Raw genomic sequence first — 17,049 nt, 5'->3', positions numbered from 1 at the left:
CCCTTTGCTGGCAGTTCCTGGACATCGGAGAATCTCTGACCATCGTGGACGAGTTCTCGCAGACGGAGAGGCTGAGCGGGACCTGGTGGAGGCAGCTGCTGGCGGGCGCGATGGCGGGGGTGGTGTCCCGGACCTGCACCGCTCCCCTGGACAGGCTCAAAATCTACATGCAGGTGAATGAAGTGAGGTCATTGATTGTGGAGCGAACCAGAGCAAGGGCAGTTCATCCAGTGACCTCTGGAGGGCACTGCTGCCTGACTCTGGAGTCGGTGAGTGTGATCTGGAGCCGGTGATCTGGAGCCGGTGAGTGTGATCTGGAGCCAGTGATCTGGAGTCGGTGAGTGTGATCTGGAGCTGGTGAGTGTGATCTGGAGCTGGTGATCTAGAGCTGGTGATCTGGAGCCGGTGGGTGTGATCTGGAGCTGGTGATCTGGAGCCGGTGAGTGTGATCTGGAGCCGGTGATCTGGAGCCGGTGAGTGTGATCTGGAGCCGGTGAGTGTGATCTGGTGTCGGTGAGTGTGATCTGGAGCCGATGAGTGTGATCTGGAGCTGGTGGGTGTGATCTGGAGCTGGTGACCTGGAGCTGGTGATCTGGAGCCGGTGATCTGGAGCCGGTGAGTGTGATCTGGAGCCGGTGATCTGGAGCCGGTGATCTGGAGTCGGTGAGTGTGATCTGGAGCTGGTGATCTGGAGCCGGTGATCTGGAGTCGGTGAGTGTGATCTGGAGCTGGTGAGTGTGATCTGGAGCTGGTGATCTAGAACTGGTGATCTGGAGCCGGTGGGTGTGATCTGGAGCCGGTGATCTGGAGCCGGTGAGTGTGATCTGGAGCTGGTGATCTGGAGCCGGTGAGTGTGATCTGGAGCTGGTGATCTGGAGCCGGTGAGTGTGATCTGGAGCCGGTGATCTGGAGCCGGTGAGTGTGATCTGGAGCCGGTGATCTGGAGCCGGTGAGTGTGATCTGGAGCCGGTGAGTGTGATCTGGTGTCGGTGAGTGTGATCTGGAGCCGATGAGTGTGATCTGGAGCTGATGGGTGTGATCTGGAGCTGGTGACCTGGAGCTGGTGATCTGGAGCCGGTGATCTGGAGCCGGTGAGTGTGATCTGGAGCCGGTGATCTGGAGCCGGTGAGTGTGATCTGGAGCCGGTGAGTGTGATCTGGAGCCGGTGAGTGTGATCTGGTGTCGGTGAGTGTGATCTGGAGCCGGTGAGTGTGATCTGGAGCCGGTGAGTGTGATCTGGAGCCCGGTGAGTGTGATCTGGAGCCGGTGATCTGGAGCCGGTGAGTGTGATCTGGTGTCGGTGAGTGTGATCTGGTGTCGGTGAGTGTGATCTGGCTCCTGTGTGGAAATACTTGGTGTCCCCTTTAACTGTGCAGGAGAGATGGATAACTCACTGTCAGGCTCACCCTGGCCATGAACCCACATTAGTACCACTGCCTACAGAATGAGGAAATGTTTAAAGTAAATGCACCTTGGTGATGATTAGTCATTACTCTCCCCTCCAGGTCTTTGCAGCCAAGCAGAGGTTAAACCTGGCCGGTGTGTGGATGATGATGGTGAGGGAAGGAGGCTACATGTCACTGTGGCGGGGCAATGGCGTGAATGTCCTGAAGATCACTCCCGAGACAGGCATCAAGTTTATGGCTTATGAGCAGGTACGTGGGTGGGTGTGAAGGGAGGGGGGTGAAGGGAGGGGGAGGGGGGTGAAGGGAGGAGGAGGGGGGTGAAGGGAGGGGGAGGGGGGTGAAGGGAGGGGGAGGGGGGTGAAGGGAGGGGGAGGGGGTGAAGGGAGGGGGAGGGGGTGAAGGGAGGGGGAGGGGGGTGAAGGGAGGGGGGTGAAGGGAGGGGGAGGGGAGAGAAAGGGGGGAGGGGAGGGGGAGAAGGGGGGGTGAAGGGAGAAGGAGGGGGTAGGGGGAGGGGGTGAAGGGAGGGAGGGGGGAGGGGGTAAAGGGAGGGGGGTGAAGGGAGGGGGAGGGGGTGAAGGAGGGGGAGGGGGGTGAAGGGAGGGGGGTGAAGGGAGGGGGAGGGGGGTGAAGGGAGGGGGAGGGGGGAGAAGGGAGGGGAGGGGGAGGGGAGGGGGGAGAGGGTGAAGGGAGGGAGGGGGAGGGGAGGGGGGAGAGGGTGAAGGGAGGGAGGGGGGGAGGGGAGGGGGGGAGAGGGTGAAGGGAGGGAGGGGGGGAGGGGAGGGGGTGAAGGGGGGGAGGGGTGAAGGGAGGGGGAGGGGGTGAAGGGAGGGGGAGGGGGTGAAGGGAGGGAGGAGAAGGGGGGGTGAAGGGAGGGGAGGGGGTGAAGGGAGGGGGTGAAGGGAGGGGAGGGGGTGAAGGGAGGGGGAGGGGGTGAAGGGAGGGGGAGGGTGTGAAGGGAGGGGGAGGGGGGTGAAGGGAGGGGGAGGGGGTGAAGGGGAGGGGAGGAGGGGGAGGGGGTGAAGGGAGGGAGGAGAAGGGGGGGTGAAGGGAGGGGGAGGGGGTGAAGGGAGGGGGAGGGGGGGTGAAGGGAGGGGGAGGGGGGTGAAGGGAGGGAGGAGAAGGAGGGAGGGGGAGAGGGTGAAGGGAGGGGGAGGGGGTGAAGGGAGGGGGAGGGTGAAGGGAGGGGGAGGGGGTGAAGGTAGGGGGAGGGGGTGAAGGGAGGGGGGAGGGGGTGAAGGGAGGGGAGGGGGTGAAGGGAGGGGAGGGAGGGGGGAGAAGGGAGGGGGTGAAGGGAGGGAGGGGGTGAAGGAGGGGGAGGGGGGTGAAGGGAGGGGGAGGGGGGTGAAGGGAGGGGGAGGGGGGTGAAGGGAGGGGGAGGGGGTGAAGGGAGGGGGAGAAGGGAGGGGTGAAGGGAGGGGGAGGGGTGAAGGGAGGGGGAGGGGTGAAGGGAGGGGGAGGGGTGAAGGGAGGGGGAGGGGGTGAAGGGAGGGGAGGGGTGAAGGGAGGGGGAGGGGGAGGGAGGGGGGGAGAAGGGAGGGGGTGAAGGGAGGGGAGGGGGTGAAGGGAGGGGAGGGGGTGAAGGGAGGGGGAGGGGGTGAAGGGAGGGGGGTGAAGGGAGGGGGAGGGGGGTGAAGGGAGGGGGAGGGGGTGAAGGGAGGGGAGGGGTGAATGGAGGGGGGAGGGGGTGAAGGGAGGGGGTGAAGGGAGGGGGGTGAAGGGAGGGGGAGGGGGTGAAGGGTGAAGGGAGGGGGAGGGGTGAAGGGAGGGGGTGAAGGGAGGGGGAGGGGGTGAAGGGAGGGGAGGGGGTGAAGGGAGGGGGAGGGAGGGGGGAGAAGGGAGGGGAGGGGGTGAAGGGAGGGGGAGGGGTGAAGGAGGGGGAGGGGGTGAAGGGAGGGGGAGGGGGTGAAGGGAGGGGGAGGGGGTGAAGGGAGGGGGAGGGGGGTGAAGGGAGGGGGAGGGGGGTGAAGGGAGGGGGTGAAGGAGGGGGAGGGGGTGAAGGGAGGGGGAGGGGGGTGAAGGGAGGGGGAGGGGGAGAAGGGAGGGGGAGGGGTGAAGGGAGGGGGAGGGGGTGAATGGAGGGGGGAGGGGGTGAAGGGAGGGGGGTGAAGGGAGGGGGGTGAAGGGAGTGGGAGGGGTGAAGGGAGGGGGAGGGGGGTGAAGGGAGGGGGAGGGGGTGAATGGAGGGGGAGAAGGGAGGGGGAGGGGGGTGAAGAGAGGGGGAGGGGGGTGAAGGGAGGGGGAGGGGGTGAAGGGAGGGGGGAGGGGGTGGAGGGAGGGGGTGAAGGGAGGGGGGTGAAGGGAGGGGAGGGGGGAGAAGGGAGGGGGAGGGGGTGAATGGAGGGGGGAGAAGGGAGGGGGAGGGGGTGAAGGGAGGGGGGAGAAGGGAGGGGGAGGGAGGGGGGAGAAGGGAGGGGGAGGGGGGTGAATGGAAGGGGGTGAAGGGAGGGGGAGGGGGATGAAGGGAGGGGGTGAAGGGAGGGGGAGGGGGGAGAAGGGAGGGGGAGGGAGGGGGTGAAGGGAGGGGGCGAAGGGAGGGGGAGGGGTGAAGGGAGGGGGGAGGGGGTGAAGGGAGGGGGGTGAAGGGAGGGGGGTGAAGGGAGGGGGAGGGGTGAAGGGAGGGGGAGGGGGGTGAAGGAGGGGGAGGGGGTGAATGGAGGGGGGAGAAGGGAGGGGGAGGGGTGAAGGGAGGGGGAGGGGGGTGAAGGGAGGGGGAGGGGGTGAAGGGAGGGGGAGGGAGGGGGTGAAGAGAGGGGGAGGGGGTGAAGGGAGGGGGAGGGGGTGAAGGGAGGGGGAGGGAGGGGGTGAAGGGAGGGGGTGAAGGGAGGGGGAGGGGGTGAAGGGAGGGGGGAGTGGGAGGGGAGTGGGCATGCTCAGTAATCCCACCTCAAGGAGAACCTTAGTGATCTTATTTGTCACATAAATGTAATCCAAAGTATCAGCGGTAATTGCTCGTTGCAGGAGATTCTGTACACATTCTGTCTCATGAGATTACAGTCATTTTAGAAAAAGACAGTAATTAAAATACTGTGTTGTCTAAAAAGGTGTGTTAAAAATAAAATCTACACAATTTACTTAAAGCTCAAAGCCTTTTCAGGAAGCTGAACACATCTTAATATGTGACATGAAAACCCCCTTCGCGATACAGTGTCAGCCGTGGCTCAGTGGCTGGCACTCTCGCCGCTGGGTCAGAAGGTCGTGTGTTCGAGTCCTACTCCCGAGATTGCTGCTCACGTCATCAGGACTCGAGAGTTTAAACAAGTAACGTTCCAATAAATCAAAAGGAAAAATACCCCAAGTGACCCTTAGAATCATAGAATGGTTACAGCACAGAAGGAGGCCATTCGGCCCGTCGAGCCCGTGCCGGCTTGCTGCAAGAGCACTTCAGCTAGTCCCACTCCCCTGACCTTTCCCCGAGACCCTGCAAATGTTTTTCCTTCAGGTACTTATCCAACTCTCTTTTGAAAGCCATGATTGAGTCTGCCTCCACCACCCTTTCAGGCACTGCATAAATTATCCTTAATTGATACAATCATACAGCACAGGAGGAGGCCATTCGGCCCACTGTGCCTAACGTAAGAAAACTACTGGACACTTGGTCTAAACGTTAAACAAAGCTTTAATCAACTGTTTTACAACATGGAGGTCTAGTTGTGTCCTTCACTAGTTCCTGTTAAGAATGTCCTGAGCAAGCTGGGCCCGTGCCCGAGTATTTGTACTCTCCCTGGACAGCGCCACCCGTAGGCCACTCAGTATTATTTCATAAGTCTTTCTTTCATGAATGACTGATTCATGTCAGTGCCTGTGCCGGCTCTTTGAAAGAGCTCTCCAATTAGTCCCACTCCCCCTGCTCTTTCCCCATAAGCCTTGCAAATGTTTCCTTTCCAGTGATTGAATTTGTTATTAAAAGGCACTGTGATGATATCCTATTGCTAAGACTTTCTTTTTAAAAAAACTCTTGAACAGTATAAAAGGATCTTTCTGGGCACACACTCCACACTCGAGGTGCACGAACGCTTTGTGGCAGGATCGCTGGCCGGTGTCACTAGTCAGACTCTGATCTACCCAATGGAGGTAAGCAGCTCGTCCAGTGCCTGAAGAGGGTACCAGGGCTCCAAGGGTTAAATCATCCAGCGAGATTACGAGGCTTGCACTCCCTGGAATACAGAAGGTTAAGAGATCATTTGATTTGAGGTTTTTAGGATTTTGAAAGGAATTGACGGTAGATGGAAAGAAACATTTTCCGCTGGTGGGGGTGTCTAGGACAAGGTGACATAGCCTTAAAATCAGAGCCAGGCCATTGAGGAGTACGTTAGGAAACACTTCTTCACACAAAGGGTGGTAGAAGTGTGGAACTCTCTCCCACAAAGAGCAGTAGATGCCGGCTCAATTCATAATTTTAAATCTGCGATCGATCGATTAGGGACAGGATTGAATGGCGGAGCAGGCTCGAGGGGCTGAATGGCCTCCTCCTGTTCCTATGTGTGATTACTGCCTGGTGAGTTGCCCCAGCCTCCTGTGTCTCCATCACTCGATCCCAGCGCAGTATTACCTGACAGAGAGCCACCACATTGCACCTTGCCAGCAGGCCTGTTATTGACCACATAGGAACAGGAGGAGGCCATTCAGCCCCACGAGCCTGTTCCGCCATTCAGTCAGATCATGGCTGAGCTGTACCTCAACTAAAATGAACAGCTTGCTAAAAGTGTTGAATTTTTTAATCACTGAATTAAAAACAGAACTACATTTCTTCTGAAAACTAAAACTAAAGCCAGCTTAAAAATTCATGATTAAGCGATGGGCCTAAAATTAAAATTACTGGTGGATCTTCCAACAGCAATGCATGTGGGGAGTTAATACCAAGAGAGTTTTCAGGTGAAGTGGGGTTCGAGGGCTGGGGATAACTGGACCAGGATATGCAGCTGTTAATCCTCTGTCCACATTTTAAAGTCATACACTGTGTCCTTATGTCTAAATTTCCATTATAAATTCCCATGTCCGCCTTTATAATGGGGATTGTGTGTGTAAACATGTCACGCTGCAGTTACAGCTCCTCGCCAGTGGTGGCGCTGCAATAATTCCATTGGCAGGAGGCTGTAATTTAAAGTGTGACATGTTTATATAGCCAGTCTCTATTCGAAGTGTGAAGATAGTAATTTATAATGGAAAAGTTAGGCTGACACTCCCAGTGCAGCGCTGAGGGAGTGCTGCACTGTTGGAGGTGCCGTCTTTCTGACGAGGTGTTAAACCCGAGACCCGTCTGCTCTCTCGGGTGGACGTAAAAGATCCCATGGCACCATTTCAAAGAAGAGCAGGGGAGTTCTCCCCGGTGTCCCAGAGAATATTTATCCCTCAGCCAGCATCAGTAAAAATAAAGATGATCTGGTCATTATCACGTCGCTGTTTGTGGGATCTTGCTGTGCACAAACTGTCTGCTGCGTTGCCTACATTACAACAGTGACTACACTTCAAAATTACTTCATTGGCTGTGAAGTGCTTTGGGAGGTCCTGAGGTTGTGCAAGCCTTTCTTTCTTTATCTCATGTCTGTTATTCCTTCCAAGATTACCTCCATCCCTGAATGCCCCGTTATCGCGAAGCCACAAGTTCTTACCAGAAATCCTTGCTCGTTTAGGTACTAAAGACCAGGATGGGCCTGGGGAAGAGCGGCCAGTACATGGGGATCTTTCACTGCGCTCAAAATATGCTCAAGAAGGAAGGCCCACGGTCTTTTTTCAAAGGATACGTCCCGAACGTTATCGGCATCATTCCTTACGCGGGGATCGACCTCGCCGTATACGAAGTAAGTCTCAAAAAAAGAAATACTGGTATGAAATTTCCTGCAGCATTTCCTGCCTTTGCTGTTTCTCCCGATATTTGTTGTGTGACACACTTGATGCGTGACCTCTTCCACGACTACTCGTGACAGACTTCTGGGCACCAGCTCAAAATGCACAACCCAATTCTGGAAAGGCTACACCTGCACGGTGCCATTGGGTGTTTCCAATGGGCCTGCCATGAATCTCTCTCACGCCCACCTTTCTGAAATCCGAGTGCTGACAGTGTGGGTTTTACACGGTGTCACGTGGGAGGATGTGCCCCATGTGTTGAATGGCCGGAAGCCCCTGCGCTCCACTGGTTGTCTCTAATCCAGATTCGTTGTCAGCCCCTTCCCAGTCCCCTGCACCACTCCCTACTCATGCGTTTCTCTTTCATTCAATGCCAGACTGTGAAGAATTATTATTTACAAAGATACGGCCAGAACAGCACCGACCCGGGAGTCTTCGTCCTTCTCGGCTGTGGCACCATCTCCAGTACGTGTGGTCAGCTGGCAAGTTATCCGCTGGCCCTGGTCCGGACCAGGATGCAAGCACAAGGTGAGAGTTCGGGCTCTCTCGGTTTGATCCAGGCACCGCCTGTAGCGTCGCGGACACAGCCTGGTGGGGATGAGGTAGGAGACTCGGAGACAGTGGCCTGGGTTTGTGAACTCCCTCAACACACTGAGCCGAGCAACGCTGCTGACATGAGCTTTCTGGCAGTGACCAAGAGCTACGAGACAGCGGAGCGAGGAAAGAAATTCAGTGGGGCAGAGAGTTATCCCAGGCTGCACTCATACACCTCCCAGGGGCTCATTGCAGTGGCAGCATCCTGGGAGCAGAGACTGGCCCCGGGAGCAGAGACTGGCCCCGGGAGCAGAGACTGGCCCCGGGAGCAGAGACGGGCCGGGCCCCGGGAGCAGAGGGGGGGGGTGTGAGTCTGATCAGGGGGGTGTGAATCTGATCGGGGGGTGCGAGTCTGATCGGGGGGTGTGAGTCTGATCGGGGGGGGGTGGTGTGAGTCTGATCGGGGGGGGTGGTGTGAGTCTGATCGGGGGGGGGTGGTGTGAGTCTGATCGGGGGGGGTGGTGTGAGTCTGATCAGGGGGGTGTTAATCTGATCGGGGGGTGCGAGTCTGATCGGGGGGTGTGAGTCTGATCGGGGGGGGGTGGTGTGAGTCTGATCGGGGGGGGTGGTGTGAGTCTGATCGGGGGGGGGTGGTGTGAGTCTGATCAGGGGGGTGTGAATCTGATCGGGGGGTGTGAGTCTGATCGGGGGGGGTGGTGTGAGTCTGATCGGGGGGGGTGGTGTGAGTCTGATCAGGGGTGTGTGAATCTGATCGGGGGGTGCGAGTCTGATCGGGGGGTGTGAGTCTGATCGGGGGGGGGTGAGTCTGATCGGGGGGGGTGTGAGTCTGATCGGGGGGGTGTGAGTCTGATCGGAGGGAGTCTGATGGGGGGGTGTGAGTCTGATTGGGGAGGGGGTGTGAGTCTGATCGGGGGGGTGTGAGTCTGATCAGCGGGGGAGTGAGTCTGATCGTGTCAGGGCGAGGCTGGTTCTGGACCCAAGTGCAGACAGACGAGGCGAGAAGCAGGTATGCAGTCTTAAATAAAAGTACTTTACTAGAATCACACAGGTAAACAGTTACAAACATAGGAGCTCAAGACAAGCTACCACTAGGCAAACGGCTTGTCAAGACTGAGCACAGAGGGAAGAAACCACGGAACTTAAATACAAGCAAAAACAAATGAATCCAATAAACCTGATAAAAGGCAGTTAAGTAAACTAGTAACAATTTAGCAAAGGGAAACAAACAAGTGAAGGTGCCATCTCGGGGTTACTGAGGGAACTAACTGGCACCCTCACAGGACCCCCTCCCCTAGGAACGGCTCCTGACGTTCCTCCTGGACGATCAGGGTGGCGACGGCGAAAATCCCTGATGAGTTCAGGATTCAAAATGTACCGGGCCGGAACCCAGGAACGCTCTTCAGGACCATAACCCTCCCAGTCGACCAGGTATTGAATGCTCCTCCTAACCCGGCGACTATCAAGGAGGCGACGGACAGTGTAGGCTTGCTGACCGTCAATCATGCGGGGCAGGGGGGGAGGTCTGGAAGCAGGAACCAAGGGACTGGTAAGTACTGGCTTGAGGTGAGAGATGTGGAACGTGGGATGTATCTTCATTAACCGAGGATGGAGGAGCCGGTAGGCCACAGGGTATACTTTTTCCAAAATCCTAAAAGGTCCGACGAACCGGGGAGCCAACTTGCGGGACTCCACATGGAGCGGAAGATTCCAGGTAGACAGCCAGACCTTCTGTCCGGTCTGGAACCGAGGAGCTGGGCGGCGGTGTCGGTCAGCCTGCACTTTCTGCCGAGAAGAAGCGAGCTGCAAAGCGGATCGGACCCTCCTCCAGGTACGGCGGCAGCGTTGGACGAACCCCTGGGCAGCCGGGACTCCTACCTCCCTCTCCTGTTCAGGGAAGAGTGGCGGTTGGAAGCCATATTGACATTCGAAAGGTGAGAGGCCAGTGGAGGAGCTCTGAAGGGTATTGTGCGCGTACTCCGCCCAGACCAGATACTTGCTCCAGGTGGAAGGATTGGAGAACACAAAGCTTCTTAGCACCCTCTCCAGATCTTGGTTGGTTCTCTCAGTCTGGCCGTTAGACTGTGGGTGGAACCCAGAGGACAGACTGACGGAAGCGCCCAGGAGGGAACAAAAGGCCTTCCAGAACCTGGATGAGAACTGGGGACCACGGTCAGAGACAACATCCAGGGGCAAGCCATGGAGGCAGAAGACATGCTGGACAACCAGCTGGGCAGTCTCTCTGGCAGAGGGAAGCTTGACAAGAGGGACGAAGTGAGCAGCCTTGGAAAAGCGATCGACCACAACTAGGATGGTAGTGAAACCCTCAGATGGAGGTAGCCCGGTGATGAAATCCAGGGCGATATGAGACCAGGGACGGCTGGGGATGGGCAAGGCATGTAGGAGACCAGGTGGAGGTTGTTGGGATGTCTTGTTCTGGGCACAGACGGGACAAGCGGAGACAAAGGCCCGGGTGTCGGCTTCAATAGAGGGCCACCAGAACCTCCTCTTAAGGAACTCGAGAGTCCGACGGATCCCAGGATGACCAGTCAATCGAGAAGAGTGCCCCCATTGAAGGACCTGGGCGCGCACCTGACTGGGGACATAAAGGCTATGAGGAGGGCCTCCCCCAGGGTCAGCCTCCTGACGTTGGGCCCCTCGCACCACAGTCTCAATCTCCCATGCGACGGGAGCAACGATGCAGGAACTTGGGATGATAGGTTCCGGGGTCCGGTCCTTTTCTGAGGGGTCAAACTGGCGAGAAAGGGCATCCGGTTTGAGGTTCTTAGACCCTGGGCGGTAAGACAGGAGAAAGTTGAACCGGTTATAGAAGAGAGCCCACCTGGCCTGCCGAGGGTTGAGGCGCTTGGCGTCCTGGATATATGTCAGATTTTTATGGTCGGTCCAGACGACAAAAGGATGCTCTGCTCCCTCCAACCAGTGTCTCCACTCCTCCAAGGCCAACTTAACCGCCAAGAGTTCCCTGTTGCCGACATCGTAGTTACTCTCTGCTGGCTTCAGGCGACGGGAAAAGAAGGCACAGGGATGTAGCTTTTGGTCCTTAGGGGAGCGCTGGGACAGGACAGCCCCGACTCCAATATCCGAGGCATCCACCTCTACGATAAAGGGCAGGGTGGGGTCCGGGTGTACCAGGATGGGAGCAGAGGTGAAACATTGTTTGAGCTCCTGGAAGGCCCGTTCTGCTTCAGAAGACCAACTGAACCGTAAAGACGAGCCCTTGGTCAATGCGGAGAGGGAGGCGGCAATGGAGCTGAAATTGCGGATGAAGCATCTGTAAAAGTTGGCGAATCCCAGGAACCGCTGAACCTGCTTAACCGACGTGGGACACGGCCAGTTCAAGACGGCTTGAACCTTGCTAGGATCCATCTGGACGCTTCCACAGGAGATGACATAGAGACGTGGAATTCACATTTCTCGGATTTGACAAAGAGACGGTTCTCCAAAAGCCTCTGCAGCACCCGTCTGACGTGTTGGACATGCTGCTGGGGGGACTTTGAGAAGATGAGAATGTCATCCAAATAAACAAACACGAACTGGTTCAGCAGGTCCCGGAGCACGTCATTGACCAGAGCTTGGAAGACAGCAGGAGTGTTAGTGAGACTAAAGGGCATGACGAGGTATTCCCAGTGACCGCTAGGGGTGATAAAGGCAGTCTTCCATTCATCCCCCTCCCTAATGCGGACCAGGTTGTACGCGTTGCGGAGGTCAAGTTTGGAGAAGATGGTAGCTCCCTGCAGCTGCTCAAACGCTGAAGACATCAAAGGGAGAGGATAATGGTTCTTAATCGTAATTTTGTTAAGCCCCCGATAGTCTATGCAAGGCCTGAGACCACCATCCTTCTTCTTTACAAAAAAGAAGCCAGCACCCGCTGGGGAGGTGGAAGGGCAAATGAAACCCGTAGCGAGGGCTTCCTTGATGTATTCTTCCATGGAAACGTTCTCAGGGCCAGAGAGAGAGTAGAGCCGACCCCGAGGGGGGCTAGTGCCAGGCAGGAGATCAATGGCACAGTCGTACGACCTGTGTGGGGGGAGTGTAGTGGACCGCCTCTGTGGTAAACCACTGTTGTTAGTATTGTTGTTCACCACTGTTGTTAGTACTGTTGTTCACTGTTAGTACTGTTGTTCACTCTTGCATATTGTTGTACTTGTCTGTGCATGCCTCAGCTGACTCCGCCCCTGGCTCCACCCTCATGGCTGGGTATAAAGGTCGCTGCTCAGAAGCCTCCGGCCCTTTTGGATACCAGGCAACCACAAGAGGCATGCTCTGTTCTTTGGTAATAAAAGCCTGTTTATTACTTTCTCAATCTCCAGTCTTTTGTAGCAATTGATAGTGCATCAATTTTATTACCAAAGTTAAATGTTGGCTGCGGATGCTGATCAACCGATGGCGCAAAACGCTGAGCAGCAGGCGCTGCTGCGAGCCCTCAGACCAACATGCCTGGACCTAGACCCCCAAGAAGCGGGTTCGTCGACTAAATTCGCACAATGGCTGCGTTGCTTTGAGGTGTACCTGGAAGCCTCAACCGTGACTCTTGATGAAAATAAACTGAAAATCCTGGCCTCGAAGGTGAGCCACCAAGTCTATACTTTAATCCAAGATGCGACGACCTACGCGGCGGCTATCGACCTACTGAAAGGGCAGTATGCACGCCCGGTTAACACGGTCTATGCCAGGCACCTTTTAAGATCTCGCAGACAGCAGCCCGGGGAATCGGTGGAAGCCTTCCTACGGGCACTGCGGGTACTCGGACGCGGCTGCGACTGCAAGGAAGTATCGGCCGCGGCACATGCGGAGAGACTGATACGAGACGCTTTCGTTGCGGGTCTAAGGTCCGACTACTCCCGGCAGAGGCTGCTGGAGAAGGGTGAAATAGACCTGACAAAGGCAGTGTCCCTCGCGCTCTCGCTCGACGCGGCCCACAGAAATATGGACGCTTTCTCCCCTCATCGCCCCGCGCCGTGGACACCGCAATCTTGGGCCATGGGACCGCCACCTCCGACTGCTGCAGCGATGTCCAAGGCACAAAAATGCTATTTTTGTGGCCAAGCTAAACACCCTAGAGCACGCTGCCCCGCGAAGAATGCTACCTGCTCCGGCTGCGGGAAGAAAGGTCACTACGTTAGCGCCTGCAAAGGGAAGACCGCTAATGCCAGCAGCGCTGCGTGCGAACCGTGGGCGCAGCCATCTTGTCTGCCATCTTGGGCTCCCCCAGCCGCGTGGGGATCGGGACCGTGGGCGCCGCCATTTTGTCCGCCATCTTGGATGCCTCCGACTTCGGTTGCGGGGGACCCGGACTCCACCACCGCCTCATCGGACGACCGCATCGACACGCTTGAACATACGCTGGCTTCCGTGACGCTGGATCAATCTCTCCCGCATCAACTGTCCAGGTCCATGATGGACATTACGGTAAACGGCCGCGCCACTACCTGCCTTTTTGACAGCGGGAGCACGGAGAGTTTTATACACCTCGACACGGTGCGCAGTTACTCTCTCCCGGTCCTGCCGACGCGTCATCGCATCTCTATGGCTTCCAAAGCCCAGTCAGCGGACGTCGGTGGCTACTGTATGGTGACTCTTTCAGTGCGGGGTACTGAATACAAAAATTTTAAACTTCTGGTCCTGCCCCATCTCTGCGCTGCCGTCCTACTGGGGTTGGATTTTCAGTGCCACCTTAAGAGTGTCACTTTAGCGTATGGTGGACCCCTCCCCCCTCTCACAGTCTGCAGCCAGCAGTTTTTAAATCGCCCGCCGCGCGCCATTTGCAGCCTCTCCACCCTTAAAGTCTCCCCCCCCTCCTTGTTCGCTAACCTCACCCGCGACTGTAAGCCCATCGCTACCAAAAGTAGGCGTTACAGTGCCGGGGATAGGGGTTTCATTAAATCCGAGGTAGCGAGACTCCTGAAGGAAGGGATTATCGAGAGCAGCAATAGCCCATGGCGAGCACAAGTGGTGGTGGTGAAGGCTGGCGGCAAACAGTGCCGAGTTATTGACTACAGCCAGACGATCAACCGCTACACCCAGCTGGATGCATATCCACTCCCCCGCATATCTGACATGGTCAATCAGATAGCACAATACCGGGTGTTCTCGACGATTGATCTGAAGTCGGCATACCACCAGCTCCCCATCAGGGCTGAGGACCGCCAGTACACAGCTTTTGAAGCTGACGGTCGGCTCTATCACTTTCTCAGAGTTCCCTTCGGCGTCACCAACGGAGTTTCTGTCTTCCAACGGGAGATGGACCGGATGGTTGACCAGAACGCGCTCCAGGCCACTTTCCCATATCTAGACAACGTCACCATCTGCGGCCACGACCAGCAGGACCACGACGTTAATCTAGAGAAATTCCTCCAGACGACCCAGCGGCTGAATCTCACATACAACAAAGACAAATGTATGTTTCGTACTACGCGCCTTGCTATTCTTGGCTGCGTAGTGGAGAACGGAGTCATCGGCCCAGACCCCGATAGAATGCGCCCCCTTATGGAGCTCCCCCTCCCCCACTGCCAGAAAGCACTGAAGAGATGCCTGGGGTTTTTCTCTTACTATGCTCAGTGGGTGCCCAACTATGCGGATAAAGCCCGATCCCTCATCAAGTCCGCCTCCTTCCCCCTGACAGCAGAGGCCTGTGCAGCCTTCACTCTCATAAAAGGAGACATTGCGAAGGCCACAATGCACGCTGTGGATGAGTCCCTCCCTTTTCAAGTGGAGAGCGACGCATCCGACTTTGCCCTAGCTGCAACCCTTAACCAGGCGGGGAGACCCGTGGCCTTTTTCTCAAGGACCCTCCAGGGCCCCGAGATTCGACACTCCTCTGTCGAAAAGGAGGCCCAGGCCATTGTGGAAGCCGTGCGACATTGGCGGCATTACCTGGCCGGAAAACGATTTACCCTGCTCACTGACCAGCGTTCAGTGGCTTTTATGTTTCACAATAAGCAGCGGGGCAAAATCAAGAATGACAAGATCTTAAGGTGGAGAATCGAACTCTCCACCTACAATTACGATATCTTGTACCGGCCCGGGAAACTCAATGAGCCCCCAGATGCCCTATCACGTGGTACGTGCGCCAACGCGCAGGTTGATAGACTACAGACCCTCCACGATGACCTCTGCCACCCGGGGGTCACCAGGTTCTTCCATTTTATCAAATCCCGTAACCTGCCCTACTCCATCGAGGAGGTCAGGACCATGACCAGGAACTGCCAGATCTGTGCCGAGTGCAAGACGCATTTTTATAGGCCAGACAGAGCGAGCCTGATCAAAGCCACGCGCCCCTTCGAGCGGCTGAGCATCGATTTTAAAGGGCCCCTCCCCTCCTCTGACCGCAATGTGTACTTCCTCAATATAATTGATGAGTACTCCCGTTTCCCGTTTGCCATCCCTTGCTCGGACATGACCAGTACCACGGTCATTAAATGTCTGAATGACCTCTTCGCCTTGTTCGGTTCCCCTAGCTATATCCATAGCGACAGGGGCTCATCTTTTATGAGCGACGAACTTCGGCAGTACCTGCTCGCGAGAGGCATTGCTACAAGCAGGACCACCAGCTACAACCCCCGGGGTAACGGCCAGGTGGAAAGGGAGAATGCAACAGTCTGGAAGGCAGTCCTTTTAAACTTAAAATCTAAGGGCCTTCCGACCTCCCGCTGGCAGGAGGTCCTCCCTGCGGTGCTCCATTCCATTCGGTCACTGCTCTGTACACCCACCAATGCCACTCCTCACGAGAGAATGTTCTCCTTCCCCAGGAAGTCCACGTCGGGGATTTCGCTACCAACATGGCTGACTTCTCCAGGTCCCGTCCTACTGCGGAAGCACGTGAGGACCCATAAGGCGGAACCCTGGTCGAGAGGGTGAGCCTCCTCCACGCCAACCCGCAGTATGCTTACGTGGTGTACCCGGACGGGCGGGAGGACACAGTCTCCATTCGAGACCTCGCACCTGCAGGTGCTCCTGAAACACCCTCTTCGCCACCCACCGCTACTCCTGCCTACCCCCAGGACACAGTCCCCGCACGAGACCTCGCACCTTCGGGTGCCTCTGAGAGACCACCATCGCTACCTCCCATTACCCATGCTCTGACCCCTGTAGACGGCATGCAGCAGCCCCAGGGTCCGCCACCTGCTACACCTCCTCTGAACGAGACACCGGGTTCACCGTTGGATGCTGCACCATCACCGCCGCTGCTGCGACGCTCAGGACGGCTTACAAGGCCTCCTGATAGACTTCAGTACACGAATTTTTAGTGCACTTCACCCCGCCGGACTCAATTCTAAACAAGGGGTGAATGTGGTAAACCACTGTTGTTAGTATTGTTGTTCACCACTGTTGTTAGTACTGTTGTTCACTGTTAGTACTGTTGTTCACTCTTGCATATTGTTGTACTTGTCTGTGCATGCCTCAGCTGACTCCGCCCCTGGCTCCACCCTCATGGCTGGGTATAAAGGTCGCTGCTCAGAAGCCTCCGGCCCTTTTGGATACCAGGCAACCACAAGAGGCATGCTCTGTTCTTTGGCAATAAAAGCCTGTTTATTACTTTCTCAATCTCCAGTCTTTTGTAGCAATTGATAGTGCATCAGCCTCTTACTAACACAGCATGGAGGTCCGAATATTCAGGGGGCACATGAGCAAGGTCCAGCTGATCAGCTGGCTCGGGAGAGGAAGGACGGGGCAGACTAGGGAAGACCTTAAGACAGTTGGCTAGACATGAAGGACCCCACTCCAGCACAGTCCCGGTAGTCCAGTCAATGTGAGGGTTGTGAAGAGAGAGCCACGGATGTCCAAGAACGAGAGGGAGCTCAGGTGAATCGATAAGGTGAAACTGCAGCAACTCTTGATGTCTCTCCCCTACTTGGACATGTAATACTCCGGTGATATGATGAATGCGCCCAGAACCAAGGGGCCTGCCGTCGAGGGCGGTGACTTGTAAAGGCTTGTCAAGGCGGGAGAAAGGAATTTTCAGGCTGCGCACAAGGGTGGCATCGATAAAACAGCCAGCGGCCCCGGAGTCAATAAACGCCTGGAGGTTGTACTGTTGTCCCTCCCAAGAGAGACGAGCGGGAAGCAGGGTTTGGAACACAGAAGGGGTAGGAGAAGGGATTTGATCTGTCCGTATTTTCCCAATCCTCCTGGCTTTTTCCTGAAGCTCAGGGCATGTGGCTCTGAGATGGCCAGACAGGCCACAGTAAAGACAACGCCCCTCTCTCAATCTCCTCTGTCTCTCAAA

At 56.6% G+C, this 17,049-nt stretch overlaps 1 protein-coding gene across 1 annotated transcript in view; it reads left to right on the top strand.

Annotated features, from left to right (window-relative positions):
* Positions 1–17,049, top strand: part of LOC147097768 (mitochondrial adenyl nucleotide antiporter SLC25A23-like) — a 76,335-nt gene that overhangs the window by 46,344 nt on the left and 12,942 nt on the right. The window contains exons 5-9 of the mRNA XM_085971865.1: positions 15–173; positions 1,506–1,655; positions 5,370–5,477; positions 7,037–7,204; positions 7,628–7,778. Of these exons, the coding sequence (XP_085827991.1) occupies positions 15–173; positions 1,506–1,655; positions 5,370–5,477; positions 7,037–7,204; positions 7,628–7,778 (736 nt within the window). The remainder of the gene's footprint in view (positions 1–14; positions 174–1,505; positions 1,656–5,369; positions 5,478–7,036; positions 7,205–7,627; positions 7,779–17,049) is intronic.

Source organism: Somniosus microcephalus, chromosome 31, assembly GCF_052327205.1.
Source record: "Somniosus microcephalus isolate GS21.2 chromosome 31, FLI_Smic_1.0, whole genome shotgun sequence".
In the NCBI taxonomy this organism is placed as follows: Eukaryota; Metazoa; Chordata; class Chondrichthyes; order Squaliformes; family Somniosidae; genus Somniosus; species Somniosus microcephalus.
The sequence above is the reverse complement of the archived record's forward strand: the minus strand, read 5'-3'. Positions and strand labels throughout refer to the sequence as shown.